General features: G+C 46.7%; 5 protein-coding genes across 5 annotated transcripts; 2 read left to right on the top strand and 3 right to left on the bottom strand.

Moving 5' to 3' along the window:
* Positions 1 to 216: 216 nt before the first annotated feature.
* On the top strand, positions 217 to 6,918 carry AK88_01542 (uncharacterized protein; the record flags this gene model as incomplete). The annotated part of the gene is made up of 1 exon (XM_012479177.1): positions 217 to 6,918. One exon carries the CDS (start codon positions 217 to 219, stop codon positions 6,916 to 6,918), a length of 6,702 nt encoding a protein of 2,233 aa, XP_012334600.1.
* Positions 6,919 to 7,057: 139 nt separating this feature from the next.
* On the bottom strand, positions 7,058 to 8,647 carry AK88_01541 (uncharacterized protein; the record flags this gene model as incomplete). The annotated part of the gene is made up of 4 exons (XM_012479176.1): positions 7,058 to 7,852; positions 8,107 to 8,187; positions 8,316 to 8,508; positions 8,595 to 8,647. 4 exons carry the CDS (start codon positions 8,645 to 8,647, stop codon positions 7,058 to 7,060), a joined length of 1,122 nt encoding a protein of 373 aa, XP_012334599.1.
* Positions 8,648 to 10,104: 1,457 nt separating this feature from the next.
* On the bottom strand, positions 10,105 to 11,142 carry AK88_01540 (uncharacterized protein; the record flags this gene model as incomplete). The annotated part of the gene is made up of 1 exon (XM_012479175.1): positions 10,105 to 11,142. One exon carries the CDS (start codon positions 11,140 to 11,142, stop codon positions 10,105 to 10,107), a length of 1,038 nt encoding a protein of 345 aa, XP_012334598.1.
* Positions 11,143 to 15,315: 4,173 nt separating this feature from the next.
* On the top strand, positions 15,316 to 16,791 carry AK88_01539 (uncharacterized protein; the record flags this gene model as incomplete). The annotated part of the gene is made up of 4 exons (XM_012479174.1): positions 15,316 to 15,641; positions 15,764 to 15,933; positions 16,081 to 16,318; positions 16,464 to 16,791. 4 exons carry the CDS (start codon positions 15,316 to 15,318, stop codon positions 16,789 to 16,791), a joined length of 1,062 nt encoding a protein of 353 aa, XP_012334597.1.
* Positions 16,792 to 17,372: 581 nt separating this feature from the next.
* AK88_01538 (uncharacterized protein) lies at positions 17,373 to 18,758 on the bottom strand (the record flags this gene model as incomplete). The annotated part of the gene is made up of 1 exon (XM_012479173.1): positions 17,373 to 18,758. The coding sequence occupies one exon, from the start codon at positions 18,756 to 18,758 to the stop codon at positions 17,373 to 17,375; it is 1,386 nt and encodes a 461-aa protein (XP_012334596.1).
* Between the last annotated feature and the right edge of the window lie 143 nt (positions 18,759 to 18,901).

Here is an 18,901-nt window from a genome sequence, read left to right as displayed (position 1 = left end):
TTTTTTTTTTTTTTTTTTTTTTTTTGTGCCCACGAAGGAACGGTTGGAAGGACTAGACAAAAAGGGGGGGGATGAAGAACCACGTGCAGGGCCATCGCAGCAGCAGAGCGAACTAGACCCAAAAAAAAAAAAAAAGTTAACTCCAATCAGCCGTTTGCGCGACCGATCTAGCAGCCGTTTGCGTGGCCCCCTGCACAGACGCGTACCCGCGCAAAGATGAATGGACAGGGCGACGAGGAAGGCGAATCTGCCAAGTACATCTTTAGCTTTGCGCCGAAGGTGAGTACAGGGTTAGACCATTTCGCATGCGTTGGGTATTATAAAAACAAACCGACTGTGTTTTGCTGGGGAGGGAACACGAGCAACCAGTTGGGGGTAGGAATTCACACAAGGGAATGCAAAGTACCCACACCGGTGCCATTCTTCGAAGATTTCTTTGTCACCTCCGTGTGCTGCACCTACTACTGCACATTTGTTTTAGCTAAGAGAAACGCATGCGATGTGGGCTGCTCTGTGTACTCCTTCGGGAGGGGCAACAATGGATTGCTCGGGTTCCGGAAGAAGAGAATTGTTTTTTCCACTCATGCAGATTCGAACGTGGGGGGGAAGGAGAAGCTAGTGCGCTCGCTCAACAATAACGTGGACCAAACGGTGCTCGACGCGTTTGGGGTTACCAAGGCCAAGCAGCCATCGCCCTCACTCAGGCATGCTCACGATGGTAGCGGTAAGGATAGCAGCGGTGGTAGGGACAGCAGCGGTGATGACTTGCTCCACTTTGACGCAAGCAACATTTCGAGCGAAGCGGGTTCCGTGGGGGAAGCACCTCCGGTGGCAGAGTCCACGCAGCCGCTCACCAAAGATGCCTCCCCCACGGAGGAGAAGGACGACTGGTTTACCCCGGTGCCCATAAAGGTGAAGTTTCAAGAGCGCACCAAGGTTAAGTTTATATCCTGTGGAGACTTGCACACGTTAGTAATATGCACGAGAGGGTTTCTTTACGGCTGGGGCAGCAACGCCTTCGGGTGCGTCGGGAATGGGACAAACGCTAATGTATATGAACCGGTTCGTATTTTTCTCGGGGGTCAACGTGATCATTCGGCACGTGACCAGTTGGCACGAGATCAGTTGGCGCGGAACCCCCTTGTCCATACGAACGAACCCAACCTAGACGCCGTTATTCACTGCTCCGCGGGGGCAAAGCACAGCTTGGCCTGCACGTTGCGTGGGGACATGTACAGCTGGGGTTATGGGGCAAACGGGCGCCTGGGGCTAGGCAATATTCAAAGTCACAATACACCACAGTTGGTGAAGACGTTACACAAGAGGAAGAGAATCATTTATGTTTGCTCCGGGAAGTCTCACTCAGGGTGCATAGATGCAGAAAACAATGTGTATACATGGGGGAATGGAAAATATTTTAAGTTGGGTCATGGAGATGACAATGATGTGTTGAGTCCGAAGAGGTTGGAGTGTCTTTGTCGTACTCGTAAGATTTTCATGTTATCCTTTGGTACCTTCAATTCACTAGCCCTAAGTGCAAAGGGCGATGTATACCTGTGGGGTGTCTTTACTCAAGTAAAAAGAGGATCCTCTTCCTACACATGTAAGATACCTAAGAAGGTTAATACAAATTATAAATGTCTTTCTGTTCATGCATCTGTGTATATGTTACTGGGGGTAACTGTGGTGGGGGACCTAATCGTGTTGGGTGATAGTACTAAGATTATCACATGTGGAGGAGACAGTGGCTTGTCTAATGTAATAGCAACAAGGAAACATGGAGGAGAGTCCGACTCAGGAGACAGCAACACAGATGTACTGAATGAGCTCATTGGGCGGGAAGCAAATAGGATCGACCAGCTGACTAGACACAATGAATACCCAATTAAATATGTGAAAGAATTACGTGGAAGAATTCACATCAGAGATGTGTTAAAGACATTCTACATGTTGGGCAAGGAAGCCTCCGTTCGCCACCCCCCCATCATGGGAGGGCCAGATAAGACCGGATGGCATGAAGAATTGCTGTGGGATGAGGGGAACACGCTGTATGGTGATGGTACTACAACGCAGGGAGCATTACGAAAGAAAGAATTTATCGTCAGGTCAAAGATTAGAATGGTCGATGGGAGTGAACACTTTAGTGTGTTCCTTATTCAAAGTGGAAAGGTGTACACTTGTGGAGTTAATAAAAATGGAGAGCTGGCAAATGGTGAGTATAACTTGGGGAAAAAATTCGCTGTTCCTGTTCCAGTCGATATTTGTGTGAACAGAATTGTTAAAGTAGCATGTGGGTATAACTACACCTTGGCTTTGAATGAAAAGGGGTTAGTGTATGGGTGGGGGAAAAACGATAAAAGCCAGCTTGGCATTGGACTCATAAAGGACTGTTACGAACCCGTACACATAAAAGCTATAAGCAACGTGATTAATGTGTATGCAGGACATGATCATAGCGCTTGTATAATAAATAATTCTTTTGAAGAGAATTGTACGAATCGCCTCGCGTACAATGCTGTTGTGGAGATGGAAGATGAAACTCTGCTGGAGCGGGGAGAGTTGTACACCTGGGGAAATGCAGAGAGTGGCAAGGTAGGATTAGGGATAGACTACACACAAGGAGCGATTCTTTTACCCAGGAGAATCAATCTAACAAATAAGGTACACAAATGTTCGTTAGGAAATAGCCACACGATTATTTTAACTGATTCAAATGAGTTGTATGTTTGTGGAAGTGCTAGCAGTGGCAAGTTGGGTCTAACAGATGATAGTGTAAGTTACATGGTGAGTTCACCAAGGAAAGTTCAGCTAGATCCTACCATTTACATTAAGGAAGTTGTGGCGGGAGCTACATACAGTATGGTACTGTCGATGGATGGGTACATATACATATGGGGGGAGTTTATTAAAAATGAAGTGTGGTCTCAAGTGCCAATGTTATATCCTCAAATAAGTAACGTCAAGCATATTGTTGGAGGGAAGGACAAATACGTTCTTTTTCATACATATGAAAATAAACTGTTTGGAGTTGGTGACAATACACACATGCAAATACTTCACGACGCCAAAGAGATAAACATACGTGGGGCACCCAAGCTCATTCCTTACTTCATGAAAGATAGAAGCATTGAAGGAGCATACTCATTTAAGAATGCGTCCTTTGTACAGTTGGAAGGAACCCATGATTTGTTTGCCTGGGGGTTCACATCCAATTGCCACCTCGGCATCGGGGTGACTAATGTCACGTATTTGAAGCAGCCGAAGAAGGTTACCAAGAGCTGGGTGACGTACGAGGAGCAAGAGGGGAGAGACGCGCACAACGGTGGCGATGGCGATAGCGACGTAGGAGCGGAACGGGGTCTACTCGGCGGGCCGCTCAATTACCCATTTCAGGAGGGCATGGAGGACGAAGTACAGCTCGTGCGAAGGCGAATCCTCAACAGGACGCAGTTCGAGGACGACCTCATTTGTGGTGCCCCATATCACGAAGAAGAGGTAGAAAATATAATTAAACGAATACAAAGCATGCCGCATCTTATAAACTGGGATGCAATTCAAATGCTACTAAAGAAGGAGAGATACACAAACAGCATTCAATATGTTCGTTCATTCGAGAGAGACCTAATTGACATGTACACAAAACACATGCAGTGTCTTCTAAATCTGCACTCCATGGAAAGGAAGTACAACGAGTTGCTTCTCACTTACCAACACTACGTCCTCTCACACGTGGTGCTGCTCGGTGAGGAGCGGCCTTCCATTATGTTTTCCCCCCACACATACATCTTCGATTGCAACCGGGACAAATTGCAGCGGTTCATTTACATAGTGCAGCAGCAGCCCGTGTACCTCGTCATTCTGTGCCTCATCCATAATAGCAAGAATGTCAAGTATGGGCCTTCCACCTGTCACGCCTACGAGTATGCTCAGCATGGCCGGCAGGAGTGTAAGCAGGAGTGTAAGCAGTTGGAGGGGCAGCCGCAGACGCCGCCGCACAAACGCACCTTCTACCACAGCAGCACGCGCATCCTCTGCTCCTTCATTTTCGACCTCTACCACGACCTCCGGGACGAACGCGTGCGAAACATCTTTACCATTTTCCTCATCAAGCTCGGCGTGGAGGAAATAAACAACTGCCTGCAGGTGGAGGCCCTGTTCAAAGAAGACACCTCCATTTTTTTCGTCCTCATCAGGATGCTATTCTTAAAGAACGAAGTGCTGTCCAGCTTCGCGAGGTGCTTAGCCGATATGGGCAACGCCAACTCTTTCGTGAGGCTGCTGGACTCCCTGTCGCGCTGTAGTCCGGGGGGGGAGCACGTGCAGGAGGGGGTGCCACTCATCTTGGATTCTACTCCCCCGGTGGACCCCACGACAGGGGGTGCACTCGCTCGCCCGTCACTGAGTGGTGCCTCGATGAACCACGAAGCACTCGCCCGCGCTTCCATCAACCACGACGCACCCGCCGGCGCTGCATTGACTGGTGCTGCTTCTATGAAGCGACCTGCGCCGAGCCCCCCCCCGCAGAATCGCTTCATCGACGAGGCGAACGACTCGCTGGACAAGGAGTTCGCGTCCTTCATGAAGGGAAAGGTTCCAGAGAAGATCGACCCCCTGAATTTATCACTTAACATGTACAGCGGGTTGCAGCCCGTTCCGCATGGCCACTTGGAGGGACGGCCTGGTGATTATCCTCCTCAAGTAGTCCCCGCCTCGGGGCATGGACAGTGGCATGGACAGAACCCAAACGAACCCACGCCAGCTAGCCAAAAAAGTGTATTAGTCGAAGTAGACATGGTGCATGTATTCAAAGAGTTATGCAAGTTGTTCGAACAAATGGATTTCCCACACATGTTTCGAGTCATTGTGAAAAACCTCTTCAAGCATTTGTCCTTGTGTGAGATGAACAGCTACTACTACAAGGAGAACCTCCTAGAGAATAAAATATTTTATTTCACTCGGGAGCATTTTGTATATGTACCCTTTTGTCATTTGCTCCTCATGGCAATACTAAATCCAATGTTAAGCAATGTAGAGTGGTTAGGAGACAAGTTTTACTACCCTGTTATTCCACCACATGTGAGTAATTTGTGTAAAAGGGTAGCAACTCTGTTGGAGGTTCTTTGTATCAACAGGTATGACTGTCTTGCGAGTTACAACCTTAAGGAAAGTTTTGTGTCTGTAAAGTTTATGCTTGAGAGAACCTTTTGCTCCATGGTGAATGTGACTAACATGCTGTGCAGAACCAGGGAAGACGTGTACCTGAACGCATATATTAATTTGTTTAGCTACCACTTGAACATCCGACCCTGCTATGTACATTTGAAGGTCTTCCAGCTGTGCCACTTGCTCAACCTGTTTTTCCGCTTCCAGAATTATCTGAGCCTATCCTTCGATGACCCCGCGCTGGAGATCGTCAACCACTTCTTCACGCAGCATGCGCGGAGTCAAGCGGGGAACCAAGTTGGTCGCAGCGCGGGACGCAGCGTGGGAGAAGCGGGCAGCAGCAGGGGGCCCAGTGAAGGGACCCGCAAAGTGGCCGTCAAGGACAAGGCGGGCCGCCCGAGCAAGGCCAAGCAGAGCGGGAACTTCCTCCTGAGGTTGATGGCCAAGGGGCGTCAGCGGAGTCACATGACTGAGCGGACTGAGCGGACTGAGCGGCCTCATATGACCGAGATGACTGAGAGGACTGCGCGAACGAAGACGCCGCTCACGCCGCTGACTTCGCGCCTCATTTTCTCGGAGACCGAAATCGAGCTGTTCGCGCAGTGCAAGCTCGTGTACAACATACAGCTGGACACGCGCTTCCTGTTGGAGGAAAAAAATATGAGCATTTGCGAATTCACCAAGATCCCCATGCCCCAGTCCATGTGCTACAGAAAGAAGACGCGCATACGAAATACGGAATACCTCTTCTCGATCATCCAGGAGTACAAGCAGCCCAGTGATGAAGTTTACGTCGTGAGCGAGTGTCTTCGTGGGTGCCCCCTCCTCCAACCATGCATGGATACCTCCACCTTGTTAATAAAATTGAAGACACTCAGAACGAATTTCCTTTCTCTCGTTCAGCAGAAGGAGGCAAATTTAGTTGGAGTCATTGACAAAGCGCTAGACATTTTTTTATCCGACGAAATGGTACATGTGAATTATGAAGAGAATATCCCCCCCAACCTTTCAACACACAAATTTAGAGTGATGCATGCAGAACAAACAAAAGAACATTTCGAACGATTATTTATGTCGCCAAATGAGGATAACAGAAATTCCTTTTTCCTCATCAAGTGGAGTAATATAGCAATTCAAATTTGCCTGGAAATTTTAAAAAAAAAAAAACATGTCAATTATTTGAAAAAGTTACATGAACGGCAAGGTAAAATTGAAGAGTTAATTTTTCTTCACCAAAATGAACTGAAGAAAAATGTAGAAATTATAAAAAAGGCGTTAATATTTGTATCGAAATTGTTAATTGAAAGACCCATCCTTGTCCATGCTGCTCTGTTTGGAAAAAATTTATTCTTTGTTAAAATGAAAGTAGACAAAGATTTGCGAAGACGAGAGAAGAGTAACTTTTTTTCTCTTTTCAATAGGTCCACAGTTCATGTGTATGGTGTGAAAGGACTACTTCAGAAGGGTGTGTTGGACACCCTGAATGAGATGCTACTGCCTGTGGTGGATTTACTTTCGCTGGAAATATGTTTCAATATTGACAATGCGCTCAAGCTCAGCTTGGTGCTACGGGGAGGACCCGAGCGCAGGGTCCTGCATGTGCAAACGTTCCGGGGAAGGGACATCCAACGCATGTACACTCGCTCCCCCTTCATTTCGTACTCCCTTTTTCCATATAACAGGAGCAGCCTGTGCTCGATCCGCGCCCTCAGCCTCGTGCATTTGATGCACGATTTGGTGGTCGACTTGTATTAGTGACTTGGCCGTCACGTCGCGTTCGCGTGCATTCTCGTGACGTTCATTCGTTGAGTCGTTCATTGTTTTTTCGTGTTTTTTTTTTTTTTTTTTTTTTACCGACTCGGGGGTGCGGCCGCCTGCTTTTCCCCGCGCAACATCAGTTGTCGTCATTGTTGTACGTCTCGTAGTTGACGTCCTCGTAGAGAACGTTTGTGTCGTCCATCTGTAGCGTTTTGATGTGCGCCAGCTGCTCGGGGTCGTCGTCGTGGCCTTCGCCGTCGTGTTCCTCCGCGCCACTTCCCGCCGCCTGCTCGGCTGCCCCCTCCTCTGCCGCATCATTTCCTTCCGCGCCGCTTCCCGCCGCCTGCTCTGCCGCTGCCTGCTCGTCTGCTTCCCCCCCGATGAGCTGCGCGAGAGAGGTGCCCTCCCCATCATTTTTGTCACCAAAAAAAGGATCATCAGTGCTCTCTTCATATAACTCAATCGCTTCAACCATGTCTGCACTTTGCAGATTGTTCTCACTCGTGGGTTCTACATGCACGTGTTGTGAAATCTCGTTTGTGATCAAAGGATGTTCCGTGGTCTCCTTCTGCTCAGCATCAGTGGGTAGGGTCCCCCCTCCCTTGGAACACACTCCTCCCGTCACAACACTTTTTATGGTCATTTTTTTTAATGGCTTATTTAAGCATTGCGGAGGAATGTATTTAACCTTTTCTTTTTTTTTATAAAAAATTTTGTACTCATCCTTCAACTCATCATTAGTGTATATTTTGTCACAAAAGTAGATGCACCTGATTCGTATGCTTGCGTTTATTTGTACTTCAATGGTCTCCATGTACTTTGTTCTAAAAGCCTTCTCTGTGTATTCCTTGAGGTTAATTTGAATTATGTTCCAGCCCTCGTTCAGGATCATCGGCATGGTGCACCACTTGTTAGACAGTCTCGTCACCGTCTGCAGGGGGTCGGCTCGCCGGTCCGCGTGTGTTCACGTATTCACGTATTTACGTATTTACGTATTCACGTATTCACGCATTCACCTATTCACGCATTCACCTATTCACGTATTCACCTATTCACGTATTCACCTATTCACGTATTCACCTATTCACGTATTCACCTATTCACCTATTCACCTATTCACGCATTCACCTATTCACGTATTCACCTATTCACGTGCGCGTGTACATCTGGGAGGTCCTCACTCACCTGAAAATTTGAAATGCGAAAAGTCCTTCTGCACTTCTTGTCGTCCATTACACTTATGCGGAAGGAAAAGTATTTGTTCATCTGAGATGGGGGGAGGGGGAGGTGCGGTGAAGAGGAAGTGGCTTAGCCGCTGTTTATTCGGCCCGCCGCAGTCTATTGGTCCCGTCGCAGTCTATTGGTTCCGTCGCAGTCTATTGGGCGCGCCTCACATTTTTGACGATGAGCACGATGTAGGGCAGGCTGATGCCGAGGGAAGAGAATTTTTCAGGGCATGTGTAGATGTACGAGTCGGAGGTATTCTCTGAAGTGATCTCGATTGCACTTAGCTTGATGGTGTCGTCCAACACTTTTCTCACGCACCCCTTCTTGGTCTTTGTCTTCCATAGGTCCAGGGGTTTCGAGCTGCGGTGTAGAGAGCGGTGAGCGCGCGCATATCATCATGTGTGGTGGTGAGAGGGGTATCTGCAAACCGCTTTGCTGCGCCTTACCCCGCGCTCAGCAGGAGGGACAAAATGTTCGGCTGGTATTTGTTCCTGTACATGGTGGGGGCAGTGGCTATGCGGAGAGAAAAAAAAAAAAAGGGGACGAAGCAGAAGGGGGAGAGGAGCAAAGGATTGATGAACCAACAAGGTGGGGTGGGGGGGGCAGGGTCTCCTACTATCCACTTTATCGGTGTGCATAACATACACACGTGGGGAAAGCGACTCTCTCTGATGAGCGTCCGGCTTTATTGTCCTTGGCGTAACGTCACGCGTGAGAGGTTCCCCCTTATCGCGATGCATTTTTACCCACACCTTTGCAAAAAAAAAAAAAAAAAAAATGCGCGTCTTTGGAGAAGCGTGTCTACATGAGGAGAAGCTTTATGTATCTTTTTTTTTTTTTTTTTTTTTCCCCTCTCTTTTTGCGGAGATGCGCGGAACGGATTTGCAAAATGAGTGGACAGAAGATTTATCTCTTCCCCCTTTTCAAATGGCATAACTTTTGTCGAATTTACCAACCGCCCCTACATATGGCGGTTTAGATCCCCCAGTGGGAATTCTACAGGTGGAGAAAAAAAGGACCTTAATTGAAAGGACCAGGATATAATGGTTAAGCAGACCCTGATTAAAGTTCGCGGCACATGTGTCCCTGTCCCCTTGTCACAAAATCATGTTTGCCTTCATCCACATTACAACTGAGCAATCACTCGTATACCTTTAATTACACTTGCTCGATTGGGCAAGGGGTTATAAAAAAAAAGAAAAGTACGTGGTGTACATAACTGCAAAGTGGGGTGGTTGTTTTTAAATGGATGCCTAAGCATGTGCACGTTTGTCTGGGGTGGACTCTACAAATGGGTTCTTGTGTGCACGTGCCCGCACGACTTACGCAACAGTGGCGGGGCTCAAAAAAAATTAAATAAAAAAATATAAGCAATAATAGGAGCAATAATAATAATGGTGATATGCACAGAGATGCATCCCCCCCCCCTCCGGCCACAGACGCCCGTTCTAGCGGCGCAGCCAATGAGACAAATTAAAAAGAGGTAAAAAAAAAGGATCATAAAAAAAGGATGGTAAAAAAAGATAGTAATAAAAAAAGGGTCACAAAAGAGGGGGGAAAAGGCTATAAAAATTTGCCAATTTTGTAGAAACAGCCAAAAAAAAAAAAAAAAAAAATGATCGACGTGGTGGGCACACGTGTTATTATACACACACACACGGTAATGCAAGGTCAATTCGCTGGCATGTGTTTGGGGAACGTACCTGCGTCGTCTCGCAAAAGTTCGCCCCCCCTCCCTGTGCCGCGTCCATTGTGACGGTTTCCGCTTCATCGCTCAATTTGATCAGTGCTCACCGCTTCGGCTGACACTTCCGCTGCCCCACACCGCTCACTCTCGGGGCCTATCATTGTCGCTTCGGTTGTCTCTTCGGTTGTCGCTGACGCTGTCTCTTCGGTTGTCGCTGACGCTATCGCTTCGGTTGACGCTGCCGCCGACGCTTCCTGTTGGGACGCCCCTCAAATGATGGAGTAGAGGAAGGCGCCCGTGATGGCAACGGCAGAGCCGAGGGCGCCGAGCAAGGTGATCTGGGTCTGAAAAATGATGATGGAGGACACGATGATGACAACTCGCTTAATCGAATTCGCCACAGCGTGAGTCACTTGATTTACTTTCTCGAGACACATGAACGCAACTTCATTGTTCAGGTAGTACCAAATTCCACTCAAAAAAATTTTAGTAATGATCTCTCTGTAGGTATGGTTAGGGTTCAGGGTTGTATTCTGGTAATTCGTAACGAAGTTATATGCCGCCTTGCCCTCGAAGACTGCTACTAGGGGTAGGGACATGATAGCTGAACAGATGGTAATCATGGCATATATATTTGAAGCATTTAAATTTTCTCCTATTAAAGATTTCTGTGTCATCATCTTCTTAGCAAAAATGGACCTCAATGAAGACCCAAGATTCGAGATAGTTGCACACCAGAAGGATAACCAAGTGAAATGAATCTCCTTCACAGATGCACAAATAACTCCTGCCACAATAACTAGTAACATGAAATATTTGCTTATCGTCATGTATTGCTTGAGTAAGAGGATGGAGAGTAGGGCCGTGAAAACAGGTTCACATGCTTTCACCACATGAGTGAAGGATACTGTTGTAGATGACATGGCCACGACGGCACCAAAGTGAACCATGATGTGACAAAAACTCTGTATCCCGATATTTTTTAAAAACAAATCAAATGTATATATTCGTGGAAGCTTCTTGTACCCAGTCAGCCAATACATGGAAATGAATATCCATCCTGTGAAGAGCTGCACGGAGCTGATAAACCATGGGAGCTTGGTCATGTTAAGGGCTCTTTTATTATCCACATTGTATAATATGTTTAGTGCATACCATGTTAGGAACAGACACAGTAACTTGGCTCGCTCCAGGATCGTGTGGTAAATGCCTCCGCTCAAGAACTTTTTCTCCCCCACCTGATCTGAGTGCCCTTCGTTGATCATTATGGGGAAAGTTCCGTACTCATTTTTCGTGTTGTCTTTCATTCTTGGCATGGGGGCGGCGTCACGACGTGTTATAACAAGCGCTGCTAAGCGGTATATGGAGGAGAACGGGCAGCGGGACTTGGGATAGGGTTACGCGAACTGGGCACAGCAGCAAATGGAATGGAGTTCCCCCGGGGACAGGAAACTCAAAAATGACTCCTCCGCGTTGGCGGCTTGGGCGATCAAGCACTCAAGTACTCACGTCGTGATAGGCTGATGCGGTCACGTGGTCACCTCCTTCCCTGTGCTACGTTGTGTAGAACAGTCTGTTAGGTAACACGTGCGCATTAACAAATGGGTGAAGATGTGCACAAGCGCAGCATGCACGTACACAACGGGGTAAACAAAAATGCAGTAAAAATGTGGGCTAAAAAATGGAGTGAAAAAATGTTGTAATTAATGGGTTAAAAAAAAGTCGTACAAAAATGGCGTAAAAAAGAGTGGTAAAAAAAAGTCGTAAAAAAAGTCGTACAAAAAAAGTCGTAAAAAAATTGCGTACAAAATGAGGGCAAAAAATAACGCGCAGGAATGATACAAATAGGAATGCACAAAATGAACCTACTTTTCAGCGCGACGTGTATTTTTGGCTCCTTACATGGGTAGAGCCTATATAGTATATAAAACGATGGGCCGGTGCGATGCCTCCGACAGGTGCTGTGGTGTTCACAGGGGTGAAAAGAGAATATGCCCTCTCCTCTTTTCATTTACCTTTACCCCAACGGTGTTTTTTTCGCTCCTCAATTGAGAGTGCGGGTAGTGCCCTCCAACACGCACGCGCAACTGCACCTCATTTATAACGTATTAGCGGTTCTACCGCCTATATATTTAATAATAATACATGTACTTAGTATTTTATTCTTATGAGGTTGTTACTCCCTCATGTGGGATTAATACCATTGGCACAGCTTTTCTTTTTGCACGCGGGGAAACGGGGCTGAGGTTGTGCCCTCCCCCCCATTCAGCACTTCCAACATGGGCGTAGAAAAATTCACAAAAAAAAAAAAAAAAAAAAGCCAGTGCAAAGGGAAGGAACCGAACAGTTTTTGCACACATGAAGCAACTTTGACGATGACAACTGCCGCGATGGTCGCTACTTGCTTCGTCTCCCTATTGCGCTCCCGTTCGCCATCACGTGATGGATCGTTGCCATTCTCACCCTGGTCACTAACCACAGCGCCTTCTCTACCTCTTCCACAAACATCTTCACTCCTGCTTTGTGGGCGCTGCCCACACCCGACAATAGTACAGGTTGTATGTGAAAGGGACGAAGCAACCCCTCCCCCTCGAAGCGATAAACGCAAGCGAGCAGCGTGGGCACACATACACATGCGCACAAAGTATTATCTAATTGGAGGGAGTCGTCCCCCCCCCCCCGCACTGTACGAATGCGCGTGCTTAAAAAATGAAAGCCCATTCATGGTGTGTTCATGCACGGCATGTTGATCTTAAGAAAAGTGCCCCCAAGAAGGTTGTTGCACACGGGTGTGCGAGGGAGTAACCCTCCCCCCCCCAACGCGTTGTTCAGCTGTTCATTCTTGGGTGACAACGTACTATAGGGAGGGAAGATAATGTTAATACACGGAAACTTTTTTTTTTTTTTTTTTTTTTTTTTTTACAAAATATGGACCGTACACCTTTTGAGAGAGAATCAGGAAGCAATTATCCATCTGCACGCACATTTGAGCTTTTCACAATTGGCCATTTGATGGTGTGCCTCTTCACCATTTTTATTTTTTTCCCCTTGCATGAGAATTGCCACAGGTTACACACACAAACTGTGTATACGCGGTGCCCCCAATGCATTTCCATCGAACGCCTATATATAGCAGGTTGCCTGTCCCAATTAGTGTGCGTGTAAAGTGTATACACCACTGGAAAAGTTTTAAAATGGATTGCCTCTCCTCGCTTTTTTCATCAAAACTGAGAGGAGGTAGTTTACTACGCCTTTGCTTTTTTCCCCCCATCCCTTCCCCGTGTTGAGAACTGTTTTTTTTTTTTTTTTAAAAAAGGCGAAATTGTGGTCCGCTGTGAATGGTGTGGAACGAGGGCAGGCGTTGCAATTCCGCGCCAGCACACGCAAAAAAAAAAAGAAAAGCAGCAGAGTGAAGCAAAGAAGCGAAAAGGAAGAAAAACGTTGCCACTTAACCATGGGGAGTGTATTATCTCTAAATACTTAGCCGCTCATTTTTTCTCCCCCCCACATATGTGTGTGTACCCCTAAAATGGGGCCTTTAAAAAATTACCAAAAAAATTTTTTTATAAAAATGCTTCAAATGTACTTACGCACCTGTCCCATTTAATTTCTTCCAGGCGGAGGGAAATTATTTTACAAAATGGAGAGTGGAATGGTCCCCTCGGGGTGGTGGACATGGTCGCACTTGAGCAGAGGAACACATAAGGTGATTGTCCCCTCTTGTGTGTATAAGTATTTAAAAAAAAAAAAAAATTATTACCCATTTGACATGCCTGGCTGTGTTGGTCACCTCGATTTATGCGTCCCTTTTGAGGGAATATGCAGACGAGGCAATTCACACAAAGAAGGGTGTAGCTAAGTAAGCGGCGTGTGGAGGTGAAGCAACTCTTGTATCTGTTCACCGTCGCTTCTCCCCTTGGGACAACACACATGTAACGATAATTATGGGTGGACGAAATTTATTTACAATTCACCTGACCTGTTCAGGTAAAAATGCATCTTTTCCGCTTAACCGAGCAAATGTGGTATACGTCACCAAATTGGCCTCCTCTTGACAGGAGATTGCACACGAGGTGATACACAGCAAAGAATGAACCGTTTAAATTTGTGTAGAGTCACCACGTCATGATTTCACTCCCCACTGGGCAAAATGCACAGATGGTAAATGGAGAATAGCGTGTTCATTTCACTCCTTTAATTTTGTTTCCACTGGTGTGTGTGAGATTAAAAGGGGCATATTTCTCCTCCTCTTCCTCCTTCACACACAAACACGCACACGGCACACGCATACGCACACAGGTGCCCCCTCTACGTAGCTCATTATTCACACGAACTTTCACAGGGGAAAATATATAAACCATTGTGCTGTGCATGTTCAATGGGAGTCCTCAAATGTTAAGGCAGTTGTTATGGAACATGGGGAGAATTGGCCCATGCAATCCGTTATCACAGAACTGTGAGAATGTTTAAGTTGATTTGATTTTGTTTTGTTTTATTTCGACTAACCACATGTATGAATAGGACGTACCACTTGTGTTGTTGTGCTTGGCCGTTTTTTCCATTTTTTTTTTTTTTTTTTTTATCCACAGCTGACATAGCGCAGGGAGAGAGGCAGCATACCGTTCCGTTTTTATAACACCGATTTGTGGACGGGGGGAAAAAAAAAAAAAAAATATTTTACCTTTGAAAGGGCTACCTTTTGGCACCTTTTTTGATAAGCCTTTTTTTCCTTTTCCGTTTTTTTTTATTTTTTTTTTTATTTTTTCCCCTTAGCATGGCACTTATGCACATATATGTATTTAAGTAATAGCGTGTACAACTTTGCTCACTGGCTGATGCGTGTATAGGTACATGCGAACCTTTGCGCGCGGAAATACACCCTTTTTTTTGTACCTCTCGCTTGTTGCGAAGTGGCCGTTGTGAAGTGGCTCTTGTGCCTGTTTTGCGCGTCCATTTCGCGGTCACGTGTTTTCCTTAGGGGAGCTTTTCCTCCACAAACACATTTTTGCTGAGCTGTTAAACGCGCGCGTATGTGTGTGTGGGGGGTACTTATAATTTGTGTATCTGTATAAATCACTGACAGGGGAGGAGCCTTTCTTGCTCTGCCTGTCTTGGCAACATTTGAGCGGGCCGTTTCTCATTTGTGTAGAATAAAAAGTGTCCCTTCCCCAGTGGTAGTTTGACGCTGCACAGGAGCAACTAGATCCTACACGTTTATCGCAGGGTGTCACGTGCGTGCAAATTTTTTTTGTAAGTTTTTCCCCCCATCGGAGCGCGTCCTCGCGGCATATTGCAGTGCGTTTTTTTTTTTTTTTTTTTGTTCTGCCCCACGGGCACGCATAGAAGAAGAAAAAGGGAGGGGGACAAAAAAAAATCGGAGGTGACCTGATACACTCACCGATACGCTAAGGACTGTTCGAAGTACTAACCCATAGTTGCTACCCCCTAGCTACTCTCCTGAGCGCACCCAAATCGGACAGATGAAACTGGACACCGTGTTCATGTTCCTGGTGGTCGTTGTCATCGTCTTCACAGTCGAGCAAATCTGTCCCCTACATGAACTGCATAGGAAGCTGCAAAATGGCACCCTGGTGCCCTGGGTGAAGAGTACATTGAGGAAACTGTGTTCTCACTTTTGTTTTAAGAGCATAAAGAGGGACATGGAGATATTTTACCGCGAGAAGTACATAGTTCCGAAGCCGTGCTACTTTTTATTTTTCATCGTTAGCGGTTGCCTGACCCTGGGCGCCAAGTGGCTCATGCACAGGGTTTCGCAGCCGCTGGGCGAGCGCTGGATCCCCCGCAAGTAGGCCCCGGCATGCGCGGCAAGTGTGCACACGCACATACACTCTGTGTGTGGCCGCCTCAGCACTCAATTGGCAAGCAAACTTCCCACCGCGTCTCCTCCCCCTGTTTTGCCCCCCTCAGAAAATGGAGCGAACGCATACGCAAGATCAAGGTAGCTAGGTTCAACCTGATGTTCTTCAATTTATTTTACTTCACCCTCATCAGCGCACTTGGTTTTGTCGCGCTCAGCCGCCAGACCTTCTTCCCTCACGAAATGGGTGGCCAGGGCAAGCTCAGCGATTACTTTGCAGGTACAAGAGCAGTTGCCACGAAAAAAAAAAAAAAAAAAAAAAAAACAGCTCAGTTGGACAGACGTGTGCACGTGCATCCAAAAGAGGGTGGCACCAAAATGATACATATATATATACGTATATATTTTTTCTACGATTCGCCTGCAGGCTACCCCAAGCAGAAAACCTCCCATCTTATACACGTGTATTATTTCCTGAATGGTGGTTACCTGCTGACGTCGGTGTACTCCCTGCTCATGGTGGAGAAGCTGCCCGATTTTTATGAAAATTTTTTGCAGCACCTGTGTGCAGTTATCCTGGTTTACTTTTCCTATGGCCAGAACTTCCTGCGCGTTGGATCCATCATCATGCTCTGCCACGACATCTGCGAGGTGTTCTCATCAGCGTAGGGAACAGAAAAGGCGCGCGGAAGCGCCGCAGTACATCCTTCCGCGCCGCGCTACACCGTTCTACACCGTTCTACATCGTTCTACACCGCAGTATATTTTCTACGCCGCAGTGGACCCATTTTACGCCCGCCCTCCCCTCAGGTGCCGCGTCTTTGTGGACACGAGACACAAGGCAGTGACGGTCAGCTCCTTCTGCATCCTGTTCTCAAGCTGGGGGTTCCTTCGCCTGTACATTTTTGCCAAGAGGTGTATACTACCAGTGCATAGAAACCTCCACATGCTTAAACCCCTCATTGGGTACGAAGCTTGCGTATGGCTCATCTTTTTGCTTCTAGTCATTCTGTTAATGAATGCTTATTGGTTTGTGTTGATGGGCAAGATGTTTATTCACTTCGTTGCGAGTGGACAGACGGAAGACATTTTAACGCGCGTGGACGAGCTGCAGGAGGGGGACAAGAAGACTAAGTGAACGCGCCCGCGGTGCCACTCCTTCTTGCCACTCTTTCCTGCTACACGTTCCTGCTACTCCTCTGTCCCTCTTATGAACCCACAGCGTCCTTTTAAATCTGCACAACTTTTTTTTTTTTTTTTTTTTTTTTTCGTCCTTTTGGGAAACCTCTTTGTCGCTACTAGCCGCTCCCCCTTCTCTTAAAAAATAAAAACAACTCAAGTGGTTTTCAACATGGGTTCGACGCGTGATGGCGCAGTTGGGGAGTGGGTTCTTCAACATGGGTTCCACGCGTGACGCGCAGGTGGTGAGTGGGTACCTCAACATGGGTTCCACGCGTGACGCGCAGGTGGTGAGTGGGTACCTCAACATGTATGAGTCGTCGTGTGGGAAGCAAAAATGGATACCCAAGGGGAGCACACCAAGTGTGGCAAGGTGACGGAGGGGTCTCTCTTTACAGGGCATTTTTTTTTTTTTTTTTTTTTTTGCGTAACAGATGGTATGATCTGTCTAACGTTACGTTGACCCTCCCGTCCACATTTTTCATATTTTGCCCCCCTCACAGTTGTGCAGGGAGAAAAGGCACACTTTTGCACCACCTACTATTGCGGCCTCTTCGGAGGGGGTGGCAGCTTGGCCTTTTTGGACCACATTTTTTTGGGGACGATCGGCGCCTTTTCGCTGGCGGCAGATTTGGGTTCCCCTGGGGGGTCCACCTGGGCCGTTGGCTTCATCTCGGCAGGTGCCTCTTGGTCAGTTCGCTGCTGGTCGGTTGGCTTCACATGCGTGTCGCTAGGCGTGGACGCCTCTGTCAGCTGGGTTGTGTGCACCTGTGGAATGCGCTGCCCCCCCAGGAAGGTGGCGTAGATGGAGGTGAGCACTGATCGATCGGGGCGTAAAATAGAAAGTACCATATTGATGAGTGCTGTGATGAGTGTCCATCCTTGTGAGACGATATTCTTCTGGCGATGACTAAAGGAAGAGAATTTCAAGTCGGCGTTGGCCAGCAAGTACATGCGTCTCTCACAAACTTTCCTCCAAGCATGCTTCAACATCTCATGTGGATTGAACCCATGCACATCTTTTACTTCATACAGGTATAAAGGACAGTGCATGGTTAGAAGTTTCAGTATCGTGATGGCCTTTTTAATTCTGTGTAATAATTTAAATGGAAGAAGTAAGAGATCGGTTGGTAGGTCTTCAATGATGGGGATGTGTGCAGTGATATGGTGATTGTGGTTAGTAGTAGAGAAGCTTTTCGCAGTGTCTCCATTCATGAATGGTCCTCCTCCAACACCACCACATGATACCTCATTGTGATATGCTTTATGGTCGTAGTAAATTGTATGTGTTCGTAGAAGTCCTTGTACGAGACAATGCAACACGGTTACATTGTCGCTGTTTTTTACAATGACTTTTGCACCACTGGACACCAACGTTTTAATGACGTGGAGGTGCAAACCGTATGCAGCTAACATGAGAGGAGTTTCACCATGAAATGTCATTACATCTACTTCAGGGTTGTATTCTAATAAGGTCTTTACAATTTCATCGTGTCCATTTAGGGAAGCCATATGAAGAGCTGTGCTTCCTTCATTATTCATTAGTTTTATTGGTACTCCACAAATGATTAGTTGTTTTGCTAGCTTCCTCTTTCCTCTTGCACATGCGTAATGAAGTGCATTGTTTAAGCCTAGCAGTTTATGTGAAATGGACTTTGTGAGTAGTTTTTGAACATAATAATGTTTCACTTTATTGTTTAAAACGTCGTCTGATTTTCCTGTATCGAAGCTACTACACATGGGAGAGGAGGTAGTACTTTCATCTGAGTTGTTTGTTCTCTTTGTATCATTAAAAAAATTTTTTTTTTTTTTTTTTTTTTTTTTTTTTTTTTCCTCCATCTTCGTCTCATCGCTTGTAGATGAATGTATACCCTCTTCACATCTGAAGGTGTGTGGTCTTCCCTTTCTGTGTTGACCACCAACCATTTCATGATCGCTTCCTGCCACCCCTGTGTAGATGATGCTTTCCTTTTCTCCCGTGTTCGATTCATCACGATTGGACTTGCTCCCCTCGTTGTGGGTGTGATTGTACGTACCATTGTGGGTGTGATTGTACGTACCATTGTGGG

The sequence above is a fragment of the Plasmodium fragile genome (genome assembly GCF_000956335.1).
Source record: "Plasmodium fragile strain nilgiri unplaced genomic scaffold supercont1.13, whole genome shotgun sequence".
Taxonomy (NCBI): Eukaryota; Apicomplexa; class Aconoidasida; order Haemosporida; family Plasmodiidae; genus Plasmodium; species Plasmodium fragile.
This window is presented reverse-complemented; position numbering and strand designations above follow the sequence as displayed.